Source organism: Trachurus trachurus (assembly GCF_905171665.1).
Source record: "Trachurus trachurus genome assembly, chromosome: 20".
NCBI classification, from domain to species: domain Eukaryota; kingdom Metazoa; phylum Chordata; class Actinopteri; order Carangiformes; family Carangidae; genus Trachurus; species Trachurus trachurus.
Genome location: NC_139911.1, coordinates 19,074,370 through 19,093,841, shown reverse-complemented (window position 1 = coordinate 19,093,841; position 19,472 = coordinate 19,074,370). Strand labels below are relative to the sequence as shown.

General features: G+C 41.1%; 1 protein-coding gene across 1 annotated transcript in view; it reads left to right on the top strand.

The window, feature by feature from the left end:
• sh3kbp1 (SH3-domain kinase binding protein 1) overlaps positions 1-19,472 on the top strand; it is a 37,441-nt gene that overhangs the window by 15,225 nt on the left and 2,744 nt on the right. Inside the window, exons 3-16 of the mRNA XM_083995120.1 lie at positions 3,043-3,157; positions 4,604-4,713; positions 5,395-5,539; positions 5,744-5,844; positions 8,247-8,336; positions 14,750-14,819; positions 15,639-15,733; positions 15,875-15,970; positions 16,109-16,160; positions 16,264-16,335; positions 18,144-18,279; positions 18,386-18,456; positions 18,605-18,711; positions 19,148-19,285. Coding sequence (XP_083851246.1) covers positions 3,043-3,157; positions 4,604-4,713; positions 5,395-5,539; positions 5,744-5,844; positions 8,247-8,336; positions 14,750-14,819; positions 15,639-15,733; positions 15,875-15,970; positions 16,109-16,160; positions 16,264-16,335; positions 18,144-18,279; positions 18,386-18,456; positions 18,605-18,711; positions 19,148-19,285 — 1,398 coding nt within the window. The remainder of the gene's footprint in view (positions 1-3,042; positions 3,158-4,603; positions 4,714-5,394; positions 5,540-5,743; positions 5,845-8,246; positions 8,337-14,749; positions 14,820-15,638; positions 15,734-15,874; positions 15,971-16,108; positions 16,161-16,263; positions 16,336-18,143; positions 18,280-18,385; positions 18,457-18,604; positions 18,712-19,147; positions 19,286-19,472) is intronic.

Sequence of the window (19,472 nt, the reverse complement as noted above, 5' to 3'; positions counted from 1 at the left end):
GAAGAGAAGAGGGTAGCTGAGGGACTGGGCAAGCTTCAGTCTTGGACTGGTTTTTACTTGTTGGCAAGAGCTCAGAGAAAAGACAGGATGCACAGAACTGGGCATCTTTTTTGCTGGACAAGAAAGTGATGTGTTTGCCGTTTACGTGGGCTTTGTTGCCTTTGCCGGTTATGTAGGCTTCAGCTTGTCAGCAAATGCTCATATATCACTGTCTGTGAGTGGGATTCTTAATGTAACTTGTATTCACAGCAGTACTGTAGAAGGGAATTACACTCCACAACTGTAGGGGGACCCAGAGAGCAAAATAAACCTAAATCCTCCACAGTAGGAGGCTTAGGTCAGTGGTTCCCAAGCTGTGGGGCGGGGTCACCTGGAGGGCAGCAGAGGAGAGCTCACAAATCATTGTGGTGAAAAAAAGAAAAATATAGACAGTGATTTTAAATGTCTTCATACTAAATGGGTTGGAAAAGGTTGGGAAACATTGTCTTACATTTGAATCTGCCACCTCCTGTAGGCAGATGACTGCACTTACCCCAAATCTGATTCCAGGCCTTGGACTCTTTTGTGCTGAATGAGTTTGTAATTCACGCCAGTTTATATCAGGATCACACTTTTACTCCAGCTTCATGTCCAGTGTCCATCCTTTCTTTCTTTGTATCGCTCCTAAAATGGCTCTTAGCCTCAAATGAGTTGTTGTCTAGGAAACGTCTCTTCTCGTTGCTATATTTTTGGATCTCCGTGGCTCATTATAGCTTTCACGCCACACCAGGCCATACACAACTAGAGTGTGTGTGTAAGTGTGTGTGTTTGAGGGACTAGATTCTGTGAGTCAGTGTACCCGGGCCCGTCTGCTTCACTGAGCTGCGTTCGCCACAGGGCCAGGGCTTATGAAACAGCGTCATGATGAATGTGGTGGGGAGATGCGAACCGTCATGTCTAGTTTTTCTGCGACTCTGTGTGCGAACGTCTCAATGTGTGTGTGTGTCTCCCCGTCTGTTGTCCCCCCCTCCTCCCCATCTGCCTGGTTGTTGATTCTTCTGTCGCTCGGTGTGTTTGTCTGCCTGCCTGTCTCTCCCAGCTTCTCCTGATCAGTTTCGCATGCTGTCTTGTGATTCTTTCATCCAACTGAAAGTCATGGGGACTGAGAGTTAGTTAGCGGAGGGAGAAGTTGCAGCTGTGAGGTTGCCTGTTTGAGGTCTGTGTGTTTGTGTTGTGCACACAAAGGTTCAGGAGCTCGTTGCTGGTCGTATGCAGGTAAACAACCAGGGTCATCTGGGATACAGACAGCAGCATCTGCAGCTCTGCACAGGGCTGATAAACACATTTGCATGATTTGCATTTATGAACAAGTTTATTGCATTATACATAAGCTCATAACTTTATCTTTTTTTTTTCTTTTTTTGGTGGGGGGGGGGCCTTTAACCTTTAACTGATAGGATAGCTGTAGAGAGACAGGAAATGGGGGGACAGAGAGAGAGGAAATGACATGCGGCAAAGGGCTGCTGGTGGAATCAAACCAGGGCCACTGCAGCGAGGACTATAGCCCCGTACTCATCCGCAGACCTTATCTGGATAATTATTCTATTTTGCTACAACTAGTGTCTAAAGACGGGTTCCATTGTTCGAGTCTATCTCAATATAATACACACTTTATGTTGAAAAGGTTATTTGAGTCTGAGTTAGACAAGACGTTGCTGAGCTGCGGAGGAAGCAACAAAAATACTCAGAGGATACTGATCTAATCTGTACAATTTGTCTTTGAGGGCCTCATATTAGCTTATGAAGGATTCACTTATGAGTGATCTTATATTAAAAGGAAGTCGATATTTTTATTTTTAAATTCACATTGACATTACAGTGGAATGTTAAGGTGTTATGGTGTTGTGAATGGATGAGTGTGGATGGATGTTGATAGTTCAACATTTTGGCAATTTGGCCCATTGTCATAATCCCTATAGTCATAGCAGTAGGTTTGTTACCTTTAATTGTCGGTGCAAGCTATTTTTAGAACGGTGGAGCAGAGCCGCAAGCTGCTCAGAGCTACACTACGGAGGCTAATGGGATTTCTTGGTTTCCCTCATCAAACTCATCAAATACACAATCCAACAACTCCAAAACGAGGTAAATTCATGCAAAACCACAGATGCGCGTTCCCGTCGGGGGCAATTTTTTGGCAAGCAGTCTCTGCATTTGCCTCGAAAACAACTCCGTCTCATAACGTTGCGTTATTATCTCATAGTGTGGTGAATGTGCAGGTCACAACTTGTCCACCAGAGTGTTTTGGAGTTGTTGGATTGTGTATTTAATGAGGAAAACCAAGAAATCCCATTAGCCTCCGTAGCGTAGCTCTGAGCAGCTCGCGGCTCTGCTCCGCCGTTCTAAAAACAGCTTGCACCCGCAATTAAAAGTAACGAACCTACAGTACTCCTAAAACTATAGGGATTATGGCAATGGGCCTATTTGCCAAAATGTTGAACTATTGCTTCAAGCCTCAGAGATCATTAAGGACAGAATAAGTATTCACACACTGTGGTTTGTGATCATCACCTTGAGCTCAGGTCACAGCTGCTGGGCGTTGATACACAGGACAGTTGGTAGAGCACAGATGTTTTATAGAGTGATGAATGTCCAATAAAGATTTTATGTGTTTAACTTGTCCTTCTACTTCAGTATGATTGAAGATACTGACACCTGAACTCAGCGTGTCCTCTCTGCCGCTGATTCATAACATTGGTGAACATCACTGTGTCGGACATATTGAAGCCATTTTTTCTGGGAACGGCAATTGTTGTGACACTAACAGCTCAGCTCCCAGAGTGTGTGACTGAAAGTGGGTGATAGCAGAAACAATGAGTGTGTAACACGACACTGACAAAGAAACTGTCAACTACAAAGATCATGAACAGGCTCATACACACCTGGTTTTACTAATGTCCCTTCAATCTCACTTTGCCTGCATTTCATCGCCTGAACCTGTCATCCCAACTTTTCCCAACACCCTTCCTCTTCTCCTCTAATAATCTCCTCCTCCTGTTTCTCTAGGAGATAAAGAAAGAGGCGAAGAGGGATGGAGGACAGACCAGCTTGATCAGGTCTGACCTCGCAAATGGCAGGGCCAGCCCCGTGTCCGACCCCGGCGTACGGCCTGGAAGGAAAGGTACACGGCTCTCATACATGGACAGTTGGACACATAGTCATACATCACACATCATGGTCATTATAGGCAGCTTTAAGTCTTCAGGTTCAAACATAGATCCTATTAGTGTGAGGAAGGATTGGGGTCAAGCATTCCTCACCCTTGCACATACTTGTTTTACACATACTACACACTAACGATACACACGTGCTCAGGGGTGGGGTCAAAGGAGCGGCATGGGATAAGTGACTGTTAGCGTGTCTGGATGGGAAGTCATTCGGTCGATTGCAAGGAGATGCAAAATGACAACAACGTGACTGAATGGCTACAAAGAGACACAACAGAACTACACTGAGATCAGCCCCAACTGTAAGCACTTTTAAATCCAGGTTAAAAACATTTCTCTTTTCATATGGCTGAGCTCTTTTTAAGAACTTTAAACTTAACCTATTTTCTTTTATTTTACTTTTTTATTCTTCTTTGCTCCTGTTTTTTAACTCTGTGTTTTTTCTTTTTGTTTTTATGCTGTTTCATGCTGTTCTTTAAAAAAAAATGTTTTGTCTTTATGTAAAGCACATTGAGTTGCCTTGGTATGAAATGTGCTATATAAATACTACAACAACTACATGGTGATGCAAAATCAGCACAGAGAGACATAAAACAACCACAAAGACCCCCAAAATGATCAGAGACACAACATCAATAAAATAGAGTCATAGACAAAGACAAAAAGATACAAAACAACCTCATATGACACAGAGTATCAACACTAACTTCTTCTAGGGAGCTGGGGGACCCAGGTGTATCTAAGAGCCTGTTAACTATATTATTTTTAAGAAGATTTGTAGCTATTTATTGACATGATATCATATGAGACTCAGTTCTGTTATTTAATGCACAAAATATGATTCATTATAGTTAGAGTCAAGAACCAGAGCTTAATACTGCGTTTCTTATCCATCCTCCTTGTACATAACCCCATATGGCAGCATATACATAAGCTATGCCTTAAAAATTAAGATGAAGAAGACTGACACCTGGTGGACAAAGAAGAAAGTGCAGAGTGGTGTGTCTCAGGCCTCTAGCTGCTGTGGAATGAGTCAAGAGTAATGAGCAGGATAATGGGTGTAAGACAAACAACTGCAAGGGCCGCGCCAGGCAGTTTGATGTCAGCGCTGGTGACACGGTCCTCCAATCAAAAGGTCAAAGGTCAGCACGCTTCAGCCATGAGGGCTTTTAATATGTCAGCGAGCACCTGCTCACTCACTGTGAAGTCATGGATCATCGGGAAGTGTGTGAGCTAAATGTGTCACATGTAAGACATAAATATGTTTCTAAGTGCTCTTGTTGTGTGTGTTTGTGTGTGTGTGTGTGTGTGTGTGTGTGTGTGTGTGTGTGTGTGTGTGTGTGTGTGTGTGTGTGTGTGTGTGTGTGTGTGTGTGTGTATGTGTGCGTGTGTGTGTGCAGGAGGAGATCAAATCCGTAAGCGAAGGTGTAAAGCTGCTTTCAGCTACGTGCCTCAGCATGAAGATGAACTAGAGTTGAAAATAGGAGATGTCATTGAGATCATAGCAGAGGTAAGACCGATCCCACTCAAAATGGACCCGTCAGTCACACACAAACACACACAGACACACACACACACCTTTAGGTCCAGTGTATAAAAATCATCCTCAAATCATCAAATTGGAACTGGCATCACGCAGCACGTCCACTAGAGGACACTGATATGTTTATATCTTTGTGTACATTTTTTAAAATGTTATATGATCAGATAAGAAGACTGTGAAACTACATAGTATTTTACAGTGTTAGTACTAAATATATTCTTAAATATGTATTCTTTTTAATTTAATATTCTTGTCCTATTGATTGACTATCTCTTTGTATTTGTTTTAATTCTATAGTTATATCCCTGGTATCAACAGTTTTGGTTATTGGTTATTATAGAAATAATGAGTTTTCAGATCATGGATTGAAATGAAAACAAGATATAAACAACAGAAGAAAAAAATTCAGGGCAAGGTTATTTTCAGTTCTTGACAACCCACTTATATTTGTGCTCATATTATAGCTTCAGTTGCCTCTAAGTCACCTGGCTTTCCCCTAAGGGCTGGTTTAACCTAAAAAATAACCCTGTATTCAGTAGACGTGAAGCTTTTTGTATCACTGGTTTTGGGGTCAGAGTGTGTATATCTGTATGTAAAGTGTGGTTCTTTGTGTAAACATGATTTCCCTGTGTGTTGGTGTGTGTTCAGGTGGAGGAGGGCTGGTGGGAGGGGGTTCTTAATGGGAAGACGGGAATGTTTCCCTCCAATTTCACCAGAGATGTCCAGGCCGAGTCCGACACGCCCTCTGTGGACACGCCCACCTCGCAGGAGGACCTCCGCAGCAACCGCACCAGTGAGTCTCAGCCAATCAGATCATGGGAAACCGTCCACATTTAAATGAAGACCACAAGTAGCTATGGCTCTCATTGATGTTGATATACGGATTTTCATAGACACGCAAATAATAAAACAAATCAAAACTTCTGTTCTTCTGAATCTACTCTAGTTTTAAACAAACTAATATGCAGTTGTTTTGTGTGTGTGTGTGTGTGTGTAGGTAAGGATAGCCCAGGCAGTGAAAGTGATGGGGGAGACAGTCGCTCAGAAACGGGGTCTGGAGAAATCCAGCCCAAGAAGGTAACCAGATCTAATCAAAAGGTAACAAGACATAATGTTAATACATGATGCTACAGTATAATGTCTTCACACACCTCATCCTCTTCATTCATTCCCACTGTTCTACTCTTGCATCTAACAAAACAACGATCTGGTCTTTAAAAGTTGAATATTTATTCCTAAGGTGTGATCACGCAGCATCAGATGCTGTGGGAAAAGGTCCAGCTCAGTTCCTTAGTTGCACAAAAACAGGAAGAGGACGCTGTCCTTTCAGCAAAAAAATGAAAAAAACAAACCTCTCTGGTGTGAGACAGAGGTTATGAATCATCCAGTCATATGTGCTCACAGCTGTGAGTGCTGAGGCTCACATATCATTGTGTGTGGCCTTTACAAATTGATGATCTCTAGATTTTAATCTGTTACTCCTTGTGGATTTCAACAGTATCTTAGTTTTACAAGAAAAATAAAGCATTGACATCACCAAGTGCTCCCATTTATATGTTCAAAGTTTTCCTAATACAGTTTTTAAATAGCATTTAGAAGTCCAATATTTCCCTCAGGGATGACTGGAGACCAAAATCAAAGGACAAAATGAGACTTACATTTGTCAGCTGGCTGGAAACATGACTGCAAATAAAAGCTGATGCTCCAGATTTGCTGTATGTACAAAAATATTCTTTGCCATATCATCTTAAAAGGTGTTATACCGGTATGTTACTGTTGTGTTTCCAGTTTATATATTATTTATTTACCTTTATTTTACCAAGAAGTCCCATTGAGATCAGAAATCTCTTTTGCAAGGGAGACTGGGCCACGGCAGCAGCCATATCAAATCAGCACATAAAAGATATATAATAAATAACAAAACAAAATGTCAGCTACACAGACACAGTGGCCACTCCAAGAGAAAAATGACATTCCTCCCTCGCTGAATTATTTATGATGATGCTCTTAATATCATTTATGGATATAAATGTTCTTAGTTTAAGTAAATTATTCCAGGACCATGGTGCATTGCAGGAAAATTATGTTTTGCCAAGGTCTGTCCTGGCCCGAGGAACACTCAAGAGCAACCACTTAGATGTACGCAGATGGTAGCTACTAGAGCTGACAGAGAGAAGGGTACTGAGGTATTTTGGGAGTTTACCCAACAGAGCTTTGTAGATACGAACCAGTGCTGTTGTCTACGAATGGTCAGTGATGTCCAGCCAACAAAATCAGAATGCAGTGATGATTTGGAGAAGAGTGAAACATGATTTATTTCTAAAATAAAAGCCAATTTGAGTTTCTTGACTAGGTTATGTATATTAAATGAGAGCTTTTCATCAATCCATAATTCCAGTCCAAATACTTATAGGAGGACACCCTTTCAATCAATACCATCGGATGTAAAAAAAAATGTGACCCTTAAACTCTCTTTATAATGACTGAAATGCAGTCTGAAGTTATTCTATTGAGGGAGCAGATGTATATATGATTGAGTCATCTGCATACAGATGCAAATTACAATTGATTTGTGCTGCCCCCTACTGAACAGTCCACTGCAGAAACAGTTCATGTAGGGTTAGGGTCAGAACTTACAGAACAGTCACAAATGGAGCCTGAAGCGGAAGCCAGAAAACAGAGAAGTGGATTTGGTTACAGTTGTGGTCTGAGATGCTCTATTAATACAAATATCCAGTATGTATATTTTCCAAGTTGTGTTGTGGACTATTTGTGTGAAAACTACAAGACAGTCTTGTTTGAAGACATCATGGACACCAGCCCAGTGAGAACAACTAGATTAGATTGAGCGAAGAGCATGTTCCAGGTCAAGGACTCCTAAGAACTGAACTGTACCTTGTCTTATCAGACCAGATTCAGACTATAAGAAGCCTGTGCCTCCAGGCCGTAGGTACAAGGAATGTTGGGTGTTTGTCATATTGTGTCTCTCAGTAAATCCCAGTTGCTGTTGAATGTGTTCTTGTTCCCATCGTCCCTGAGTCCGAGTGTTAGTCAGCTTAGAAAACGACAACAGTTATGACTGTTTGATTCGCTTTGAATTAAATAAAACAGCTATTAATTCAAGCTAACTCCAGCCACATGCCAACTTTGTGAATCAAGACACAAAGTTTCAGAGCTACCTTTTAATCATATTATATTATTCATAAGAATCAGGGCAGCAGCAGGGTCCAATATGTTGCACGGCCATGTTTGTTTCTACAGTAGCCCAAAATGGACAAATGGCCACCGTAGGTGCTCTGACATGTTTGTAAAAGGAAGTGTGAGGGAAGGGCTGTTCATGTGGTTACTTCATGCAACCTCACTGATGCCAGTGAATCCTTCACACTGGTCCTTTAAACCTATAGACAATGATGGTTTGATGTTCAAAACAAGGTTTTTAATGGATTGTTCCTTTTAAATATCACTTTGAGTTACAAGTTAATGTTTTATCCACCCTGTAGGTCCGAGGGTTTGGCTTTGGCGACATCTTCAAAGACCAGCCCATCAAGCTCAGACCTCGCTCCATGGAAATTGACTCAGAAATGGACAAGGTGAGTCACAAACACACACACGCACACACACACACACGTTGTTCTATAGATAGATAGATAGATAGATAGATAGATAGATAGATAGATAGATAGATAGATAGATAGATAGATAGATAGATAGATAGATAGATAGATAGATAGATAGATAGATAGATAGATAGATAGATAGATCCCAAGCTGGGAAATGACATACATTATACATTATTACGTCCATGTGCGGACCCTTGGACGTAAAAGGGACCCTAACCTAAACTTAATCCTAAATGTAGCCTTTAATCCAAGTCTTAACCCTTAACTCACAGTGCTTTGAAGGTCTCTCTCTGTCTCTCTCTCTCTCGCTGTCTCACACACACACACACACCCACACGCATACATGTCTCTCTTTATAGATTTTCTGATACAATGATCATTTATATTCTAAGTTGTGAGGGAAGGAAGTTCCAGCCGTGGCTCCTCCCCTTCCTCTGTTTCAGTTTTACAGCACAGGAAGTGGTGTATGTTGACACACACACACACACACACACACACACACACACACACACACACATCCTGCAGGGATTTGACAAGCAAAGCAGAACTGAGAGCTCCACTGGGCAGACAGAGAGAGAGAGAGAGAGAGAGAGAGGAGGGGAGGTGATACAGTTTTTCACTGACGCTCACATATTCACACACACACACACACAGTCTCCAGCTGCCCGCGCTGATGTAGCAACGCTTCGTCTGTCTGTCTCAGCTTAACTGAAACCAGAGGAGAGGACGGTAGAGTTGAGTTTTGTGTTTCTCTTTCTCCATTCTTGCTCTATTTCCATTAAGGTTTGGTTTTTTTTCGCTATAATTCAGTTATTTCATCTTCTGCCCTCTTCTCTTATCCTCAGCTTTTCTCTGTGCTGAACGTGCACCGTTTGACATCTGAGTGTTATGAATGTTGTGGTTTCGCTCTGAGCTCAGAAGGTGACTCGTAGGTTTTGTAAATGGTGCGGTTGGTGTCTTTTGACTTTCAGTGGCAGCTTTTTGTGTAGTTTTCATGTTTGAATTACAAAGAAAACAGAAGAAAAACATATTTGTGAAGAGCTTTATGTCTGGTGATGGTTAAAATACGATTTTAGAGGCTCTTTCACTCTGCTTGTTGAGGGGAAACATTACATTTTTGATTTTTTTTTTGTCTTGAAAAATGGCTGTATATTTAAATGAAAGGGCCAGTCCACCAACATTAGTTTAGATTTTGTATCTGTTGATGTCGATTAGTTTTTTTGGGGTGGTTAAAATAAATATATAATCAATTTTAAGGATCTGATATCAAGGGGTCACCAAAATTGTTAATGGTCTTTGCTAATCCAGATACTGTCGGTTTCATTATGAGAACTTTTAAAACACTCAAATGAAGACGTTTGAGAACAGTGGTGGGAAGCAGTTTTAAACCATGTTACATTATATTTCTACTTCACTACATGTCAGAGGGAAATGTGCTTTACCACATTTATCTGATATTGTAAGTGATGCAACACGCAGGATTCATAGGTCTGTGAGTTAACAACAGTTACGCAAACGTTTCATTCAATATTTGTCCAAAAACCGGATGAAACAAAACTCCAAGAAATACAATATAATCTTTTGCATACAGAACTCTGTTTATTCTTCTTTCTCTTGTCAGTAGTCATCTCTCAACCCCAGATATATCTGAATCTTATCTTTGGAAACCACCAGACTGAAATACCTATAGTAACAGCAGTTGAAATTAGCTTCACCTCTAGCACTAACAGTAAAATGCTGCTTCTACATTGATGAATCCGTATTCATTATCAATAATAATCAGAATATGTATTTCCAAGCATACCTTTCTACATTACTAAGTACTGATACTTTGAATGTTTCCTTACATAGGACTTTGAATGCCTGACTTAATTGTATTGGTATTTTGTGTAGTAAAGTATCTGAATATTTCTTCTGCATTCGTGTAAAAGACAGAAATTGTAAACCAGAAACCACAAGGTGTTTGGAAATGTGGTTTTTTCATGTTTTGTCATTTTGGTGAACTAACCCTTTAATGCAATACGCATAAGTCACAATTGTCAAATTATGTTTAGAAGAGAAAAACCTTCTTCAGTATGATGCATCTGTAAACCCAGGCTAACCACACCCTCTAAGAGGCCAAATGGCACTAAGGTCTGACACACTGGTTAATTAAATAGGCCTTTAAAAACTATACTGGTTGTCAAACTGTCTCTCTCCTGTAGTTGTTGTGGACATACGAGAGTGTGTGTGTGTGTGTGTGCGCTTGTTCCTAAGGATGTTTGTCAGCCTGTCCTGCTGAGCGGGAGGCTGTTATGTTGCTTTATGTTGAGACAAGTCTCTCTGCTCCCTAATGAGGCTCTGGAGGAGGTGACAGTCTCCATCCGGGATCAGGGAGGGGGATGCTGACTCACTGGAAGCCACGTCAACTTTATAATTGAAGTGAAATGGAAGGTCGGAGGCTCATACATGGGTGAAGTCCCAGTGTGCAGCTGCAGCAGAGTTGGGTGTACTGCTACAAAGATGTACAAAATGATTGAACGCTAGGTGAACAAGGTTTCCAGATAAATGACAATGATACTGGGGGTGGGGGGCTTTTTTTATATGCCCGTGTTCAGTGTCTATGAGCAACAAAAGGAGAAGTGTGGAGTGTTTCCTCCAGATCTTATGTCTTTGTGGTGAGTCAGAGTCATTCAGCCTCGAGTTTACACTGAGCATACGTTGTTATGTTAGGCTGGGCAGTGCCTCTTTAAGGCAAAACATTCTTTACCACTTAATGCATTAATAAATCATGCATTTTTTACTACTAGCTTTTGAAGTGCCCTGCTGACAGGAAGTAGTTTGGATCATGCAAATTGCCTGGCAGATTACCAACTTGTAGAAAAGATCAATATCTCATCCTCTGTTCCTGTCTGTTCTCTTTTCTTTATCTGGTGCTCCAATTATGTCATTTATTAATCAATGGTAATTTCATACTTGATGTGAATTCTCCTTCTGGTCAGCTCTGCAGGGGAGTATCACCACTGTCCAAACTTCACCTAATCAATGAATGTGGGTCTATCCAACGTGACCAAAAGGGACTTAGTTTGTATTATGGGATTTCCATTCTGAATACAACAAATGTCCCAGTCAGAACAATGAATTCTTATATCTGGAGGTCGTTATTTGGATATGATACCAACCATGTGATAATGAAAAGATCTGTACACAGTGTACTTGTGTGGTGGGACTTTTTTAAGGGTATTTTTGTGTTGATGGTTTGACAATGTGAATAGGAAAGATAAGAAGAGTGACTGTTTGGTTATACACGTTAAAGAGGAATGTTGAAGTTCTGTCTGCCCATCACTCAGGAAACTGTTGTGAAATGTCGTCTGTGCCTTCGGAGGACACTTCCTGACGTCTGAGAAAATCTGAGTAATGAAGCAATATGGGAAACGTAGGATACAGTGTTTCAGAGCCTCACTCACGTCAGCGACTGACTTTGACCTTTCTTTCTTTTCTTTTTAAAAAAGAAAATCATCTCTTGTGATCCCCCCCAATCTCAAATAGCCAACGACTTGGCTATAGCAAGATACTTCAGGTTTTAGGAACAACATTATACAATCTTTGTGATCGACAATGTCGTTTTAATGTCATGTTCAAGATCGGAAAAAGGACAGACACCTTTAGTAATATTTACGGGAGTGGTGCAACACATCGGCATAACAGCATGACACCATGTACATTGTACCCCTGTTTGAATTTCCTGCCTCTGGTCACACTTTCTTCATGCAGATGGAGTGTTGGTTTACAGTGACGCGCTAAAACAACAGGATGTACAGTAGACGCAGCTGTGTTGGTTCTGTTATGTGTCTACGAACGCTCAAACACTTTCTTCTTTTTTTTTGCAAGTGAGAGTTGGGAAATTTGTTTAAATGTCTGACTCCCAGAAATAGTCGTCATTATCGGTATCAATAAACGTATTGGTCAATCTGCGCTGCCTATACTGCAGCATGTGATGTTGCAATGATGTCTCAATGCTTGTGGCACCACATGGGTCTCATTAGGGAGGGAGGGGAGAGGAAAGGAAGGGTGTAGAGAGAGAGAGGAGAGAAGCTAATGGGGGGTGGTGGGTGGTGGTGGTGGTTGGGGCTTTTTTTTTTTTTTTTTTCTCAGCCTGAACAGAACAGAGCTGTGTGTGTGTTCGGGACAGACCGGGTCCTGTTAATAACAGTGTATCTGTGTGTGTGTGTGAGTGAGTGTGTATGTGTGTGTGTGTGTGTGTGTGTGTGTGTGTGTGTGTGTGTGTGTGTGTGTATTTTCCTGGGGAAGAGCCACCCCGGTTCCACAAACACCATCTAGGGATCCACTCCAGCCGGGAAACAACGGCTCCTTTAACAACCTGTACCGCACGAGCATGCAAACACACACACACACACACACACACACACACACACACACACACACACACACACACACACACACACACACACACACACACACACACACACACACACACACACACACACACCATGCACACACACACTTCATCCTCAAGTCAGCTCACTTGGCTTTTATGCTAAATCCAATTTCACCCTCTCTAATTAGCTGGTTAGCTCAGAGCCCGAGGGACGCTGATGCTCACTGGAGAGAAGTGATGATTTCAATTGTTTTTGTCACAATCTATTTCTGTTTGTGAATCAGAATTTTGTTTTTTGTTTTTTACCCTTTTGTTTTTGAATTAAGTTCAGTTTTGCTTAATTCTATTTGGCTAGTTTCCCTTCTTTTGCATTATTTTATATTGAATGTCTTGGCAGCATCATCACTCCAGGGTTAGCAATGATATTTGGCAGTTCACCATTTTGGTTAAGACTGAAGTATGTTAACAACTGGATGGTTTGCTATAAAATACTATGCAAATACTTGTGGTTCCAAAGGGCTGAATCCATTTAGGAAGCATGCTTCATTTCCCTGATGACACTTGGTTCAATAATAACGACAGAAGGGGACAGTACAGATTTGATTGGATCTCATCATACATCCTTCAAGGCCTCCATTTAAGCATAACCTAAATGGTTAACTGATGATTTCCTAAAGCTAATAACAATTAACAGTTTTGGAGTGAGTCAAAGTATCTTAGAAACAGTGTATAAGAGCCGGGTGGAAAGTATTTTATCATTTAATATGATCATATGGTATGGAAACCTGAATATTAAAGGGAGAAACAAACTGCAGAAAATAGTGAACATGGCCTCTAAGATTTTAGGGAAGCCACAGAAACATTTGAGCTGTCTCTATGATGAATTAATTAGAAGTAAAGCTGAGAAGATAATTAATGACTCCTCTCATCCCATGTACAGCGAGTTTGAGCTTTTGCCTTCGGGGAAGCGGTATACTGCCAAGGAAGAACCTATACAAAAAGTCCTTTGTCTCAGAAGCTGTCAACGCAATAAATAAGACCAGAATGCGGATGCGGTAGCTAGGTACCCTGTTTACTCCTGGTTTTTCCTTTGCTGAGGGTTTCCCTGCACAGCAGGTTCTCTGAATAAGGCAGGTCTTAGACCCACAATTGTAAACTTGTTTTTATTGTGTCACTATGTGTTCTGTTGTTGTGAGACATGTCTATGGTGGTGAAACCAAAGAGGAATTACCACTCTGTGGATAATAAAGTTTTCGTAATCGTAATCGTAATCGTAATCGTAATTGTAATCGTAATTCAATGTGGATTATACATTTGTCCTCTGGCTTTATTGAAAATACAAAAGACATTGTGGGTGTCTGTACTGTCTGATGTGTGACGGCTGCTGAAGGTATTTGTCATGTGAGAGTTAGAGTATGTTATTTAGCCTCTAGGTCCATGGTCTGGTTGCTCCTGTCTTGCTAAAATGTTTGGGAGAAGGAGGTCCTTTGGTGTTTCAATGTTATTTTATCGTTTGATGGTGGAGTGAGAAAGTTGATTTGGGTTCATAACTCTTGTGTGTCCAGTACAATCCAATGTTACGCAAAATTATGACTAGATATCAAGCGATACAGCTTAAAATTGTTCAGTCTTTTGTATTTGAACAGCTGTCATAACTGTTTTCATATTTTTTAAGGGAATTAATGTTTCGAAAAAACTGCATGCTTAGCTATGTTATATATGAAAGAAGTCATCTTATTTCTTAAAAGGTCATTTGAGGTGGTGTATACTTTTAGCTTCTAGAGCTATTTGAAATTCTCACACGTTTCCCTTTCATTTCCACCAAAACGACATCATAAAACTCTAGAGAGACTGCTGAAAGCTCAGGAAATCCCAAACTGAAACAGAGCGACTGCAGGTTTAAGGGGAACCAACCATGCATGAGGTTTGATTTAAATGTGTGTGAGGGTCTCAAGGTTTCTCAAGGTCTCCTCTCCACCTGCTCATCCACCTGTTCATCATTTAGGTCAACGAGGGGAAAGTGGCGGGTGTTGCCCCTGAAACCATGAAGACTGAGCCTGACAGCAAAGCCAAAGGTAAGAAGTGTGTGTGTGAAATACAGTATGTGTGACATTACACACAGTTATACATTTATACAGCTGTATGTATTAGCTCTGATTTGTTCCAGAATAATTTAACTATATTTTTATCCATGCCCCACATCATACCACAGATTTGAAGTCATTTCCTGCCTTTCATGTAAAAGACTTCCTTCCATTCTAACATTGTATTATTTGTTATTGTCGCTATATTGTAACAGAGTCCTGACAAAGCACTGTTTTGAAAATACTTCCTTGTTGTTGGTGTGTTCAAGTGCTTGAAGAAAGCTCAGATTCCCAAGATTTAGGAGTTGGGAATGAAGAGCATTGCACTGACCTAGTCCACTGGACGAGAGACAATAAGCAAACGTGAACATTATTTAAATAACAATGTGGATTTGATGGTTTCTTGCCACATATGATTTATAGGTAATTGCTTACTCCAGTACAATGTGACTCTACATTCAAAAGTTAATATGAATGTGTCCAGTTTACCTACCAGAGTATTTCTTCCCCCTTTTCTCCTTTTCTGAACTCTCCTTCTCATGATAAGTCTGTATTTACTGTAAACTGTGGTGGCCAGTGCATGTTCAGCTTATTCCATTTTGGTAACACAACAACTTTTGGCTCCAGGCGTGAAAATCTTCTTAATTCAGTCTGCCCTTCTGAAGGACACCATCTGGGTATTTTTCACATGACCTTTGCTTACAGAAACATCTCTCACAGAACAAATTATACCTCATAAAAACTTCTACCTCTTGTTATCGTTTAGTTTATGGCCTGTCTGACTTCATATATCATTTATTTGGCTGTCAGGGCGGGAGCAGTGTAAAGTTCTCTTTCCGTATGAAGGACAAAATGAAGACGAGCTGACGATCAAAGAGGGAGAGATCATCAACATCATCACCAAGGTGAGAAGAGAACGTATCTGTGTGTGTCACTTATAGGTGGGTGTGTCTAACTGGTTGTTTGCATCCTGTGGGTTTGGACAGGTGATTATAAAACAATAAATATACCGTAAAACATAACTTATCTCTATATCTTTCGTCCAGGAGTGTGCAGATGCCGGCTGGTGGATGGGGGAGATCGGGGGAAGGCAAGGGGTCTTCCCAGACAACTTTGTCAAGCTGCTAGAAGCTGAGAAAGAGGTTATTTTTGACATCTTGACACAAGCAAAACAACTGTGTATTTACTGTGACGTCTGAAGACTAAAAAGTCTCAAAGACGTGACAGATTCCTGAGGTGGTTTTGTAATGTTTCTGCACCTGTGTGTGTTTCCAATCCAGAGACCAAAGAAACCGCCTCCTCCCAGCGCCCCCTCAGCTAAACACACTGCAGGTAACACCTAACATGTTCTTCTTTGTCCTTGTATGTTGTGTGAGAGAGAGAAAAAGAGACAGATGAAAACAAAAGAAATCAAACCTTAAATTCTGACCTGTAGAGAAAAAGTCTGAGGTCAAGAAGGTTCCTCCTGAGCGGCCTGAACATCTGCCCCAGAGAGACCAGGATCGAGGTACGGTTTAACCCACTTTGGCCTCACTCGGCTGCTTCGATTCACTTCTGCCTGCAGCATCTCGCAACTTCCTACTGATCCGTTCAGCTGGCAAGGAGCAAATCAACCAACTAACACGCTTAATGATTAATAATTCATCTCTACATCTGCTGGAGTTTCCTTCTCAGAGCGAAACGGGGCGACGGTGCTGTTTTTCAGTTGCAGAAATGGAGCTAAACATGCAGTAGGTTTGTGTGAAGGGTGAATGTTGAAACTAGGGCAGATGGAAAAACACTTTCCGTTTGTTTGCCCCCTGTTGCAAAGCGAAGAATCAAAAGCTTTGATTGAAGAAATGGTGCCGACAACAGTCTTTGTGCAACAGGAAGACACGGGCATTGTGGTTTTAATCAAATGCATCAGTGCTGCTGCTGCTGCTGTGAAACAAAAGCCTCTTACCCCTCAGTACACCCAAGTCATACATATCAGTTTCTTATTTTTTATTATTTAAATATAGTTTTTCTTTAATTTTCAAGTATATTTCAAATTAATAAAGAAATTTTTAAACAAAAAGGTAGAATGATGAAACAAGGGGGCAACAGCAGTCATGAGTCTATGACGTTTCATCAGTGTTTGAATAAACAAGTGGAAACAAAAGGAAAAAAAACTCCCATCAATGCCTCTTTTAAATATAATAACTAAGACCAACAGCTTTATCTGCTTTGCCCGCCGATGTGCTCATCAGCAGCAGGTCAAGGTGTGTTTTTGGTACAGAGCTCTTACAGTTTACTCAACAATGTTATCTAAAAAAGCTACGCAAACACACAATACTCTAATATTTGCAAAACAATATCATAAAGATAATATATCAAAATGTAACATTTTATTGCCATTCATATACAGTAATCTATTGCTGTTATGTTATGTAGTTTTAAAATACATGCAGTAAAAATGTGTGATTAGTTTGATGCCTTACTGCAGTGGTTCCCAACCTTTTTTGGCTTGTGACATCACAAATTTCTGTCCATCACGTGACGGCCGTCAGTCAAGATGCGCCAACTCAGATATTTTTATATGCTGCATTTTATTTGAACTCTTTATATTCAAGAATGTGAAAGTAAAGAATACAGTTTTTTAAGATTGTGTTTTTAATCATAATTTAAAAAAGAAAAATAATTAGCTAAAAAAAAGAAAGAAAATTATCAGTAATTTTTTTCATCAAATACTAGACATTTCAGGCGACCCCATTTGAATTCCAGGTGACCTCACGTGGGGTCCCGACCCCAAGGTTGAAAAACACTGCCTTACTGTATATTTAGTGGAAGTTCTAAAACCCCATATTGACAAAAAACAGTCAAATCTAGACAGTATCTTTGCAAAATCTAACTTTTCACATCAGGAGACGGAAACTCATGAAACCAAAACAGACATAACAATACTAAATCCTACTGCTGCCAACATCCTGATCACCTTTGTCCACTTTAAACCTCTGATGTTTTTCTTAGCTTCTTCCTCTCCTGCTCTTGCAGCTTTGAGCAACCTCAGACCTCTCTTCTTCCTCTTCTTCTTTCTGTTTTTCTTCTCTTGCAATTCTTTAACATATTTATTCAACCGGCTTTAGTCCTATTGAATCAAATTAATCCCTTTTTTTTGCTGCTGCTCGTCTCTCATCACTGTTCTCCTTCGACCTTGCCCTCACCTTATTATGAATGTTTGTGCGTGGAAGTTTTACCTGTGTGTATTTATGTCTTGTAAACCTGTTTCTGTGATTATCTGTGTGTTTTGTATTATTTTGTATGTGTGTGTGTATGTGTATATATGTGGGTGTGTAGGTGAAGAGGTGAAGGTTGGAGACATCCCCAAGCCCTCCCTCCCGTCTCTCCTTCCCAAGAAACCCCTCCCCCCAAAGACAAGCTCCTCCTCTTCCTCCCAACCCCCGCGGCGTCCTGAGAGACCCCCCCCTCTAGCGTCAGTACACACTCGCGCACACACACACACACAGGCGCTCTCAGAAAACATCCAGGCATCCCTGAATGCATCACGCCTAATGCTGTTGTATGGTTTACCTGCTCAGGTGTGAAAGCCCCAAGTCTGAGGGCAGGGCTTCGACACCAGATTCTACCCCTGACAGGTCACATGACACCGGTGAGTGTGATTGACAGGAGCAATCGACCAATGAGATCAGGGCATGTTGGTGCCTCTGTAACTGTCAGAGTGCTCTCTCTCTCTCTCTCGCTTTGCGTGCGCAACTTCTCTCGTTGAAAATGTGCGTATTGTTTTTGTCTTTGTGCAGACGTGGACCTGGATGTGGTGGTTTCTTCAACAGAGAAGCTCAATCATCCAACGGCGTCGCGGCCGAGAGTCACAGACCGCCGGCCTCGCTCACAGATCATCACACCCGTGAGTGTTGAGTTATTGTTGCATCTTACCCAAAATCTTCTTATAGCTGTGTCCCAGAGAAATGCAGTAACCCAGGTAAAAAGACCAGGGGGGTAACACTGTATAATACGTACACACTATTAACATTAACAACTTGTCCACGAGAGCATTTTGGAGTTGTTGGATTGTATTGATGAGTTTGATGAGGGAACCAAGAAATCCCATTAGCGTCTGTAGCGTAGCTCTGAGCAGCTTGCGGCTCTGCTCTGCCGTTCTAAAAAAAGCTTGCATCAACAGTTAAAGGTAACGAACCTACTCATAAAATAGGGATTATGGCAATAGGCCAATTTGCCAAAATGTTGAACTATCCCTTTAATAGTGTGTACTTATTATAAAGTTTTAACAACCAGGGCAGTCATTTTATAACACGTCTTTCCCTTGTCTGTGTCTCTTGTAGTCCTCCTTGTCTAGTATTGACCTGGACTTGCCTGTAGTTGAGGACAGGAAGGACAAGGAGAGAGGAAGGGACGAGCCGGAGCCTGTTCCCATCCGATCTATAGATGTATCCCAGAGAAAAGGACTTCCCACCATCTCTGTACGTACGACCACCACCTTGATCCAGTCCTTTTGCATTATTTATTTTATTCAGCAGAGGGCGCCCCAGCATCGATTTTCCTGTTTCTCCATGTATTGAGTTACACCCTGTCATGTAACGCAATACTTATTGGCATGCTACATAATTAGTGACAAAGTGACACAACAATGCTGAAAATGACATGATT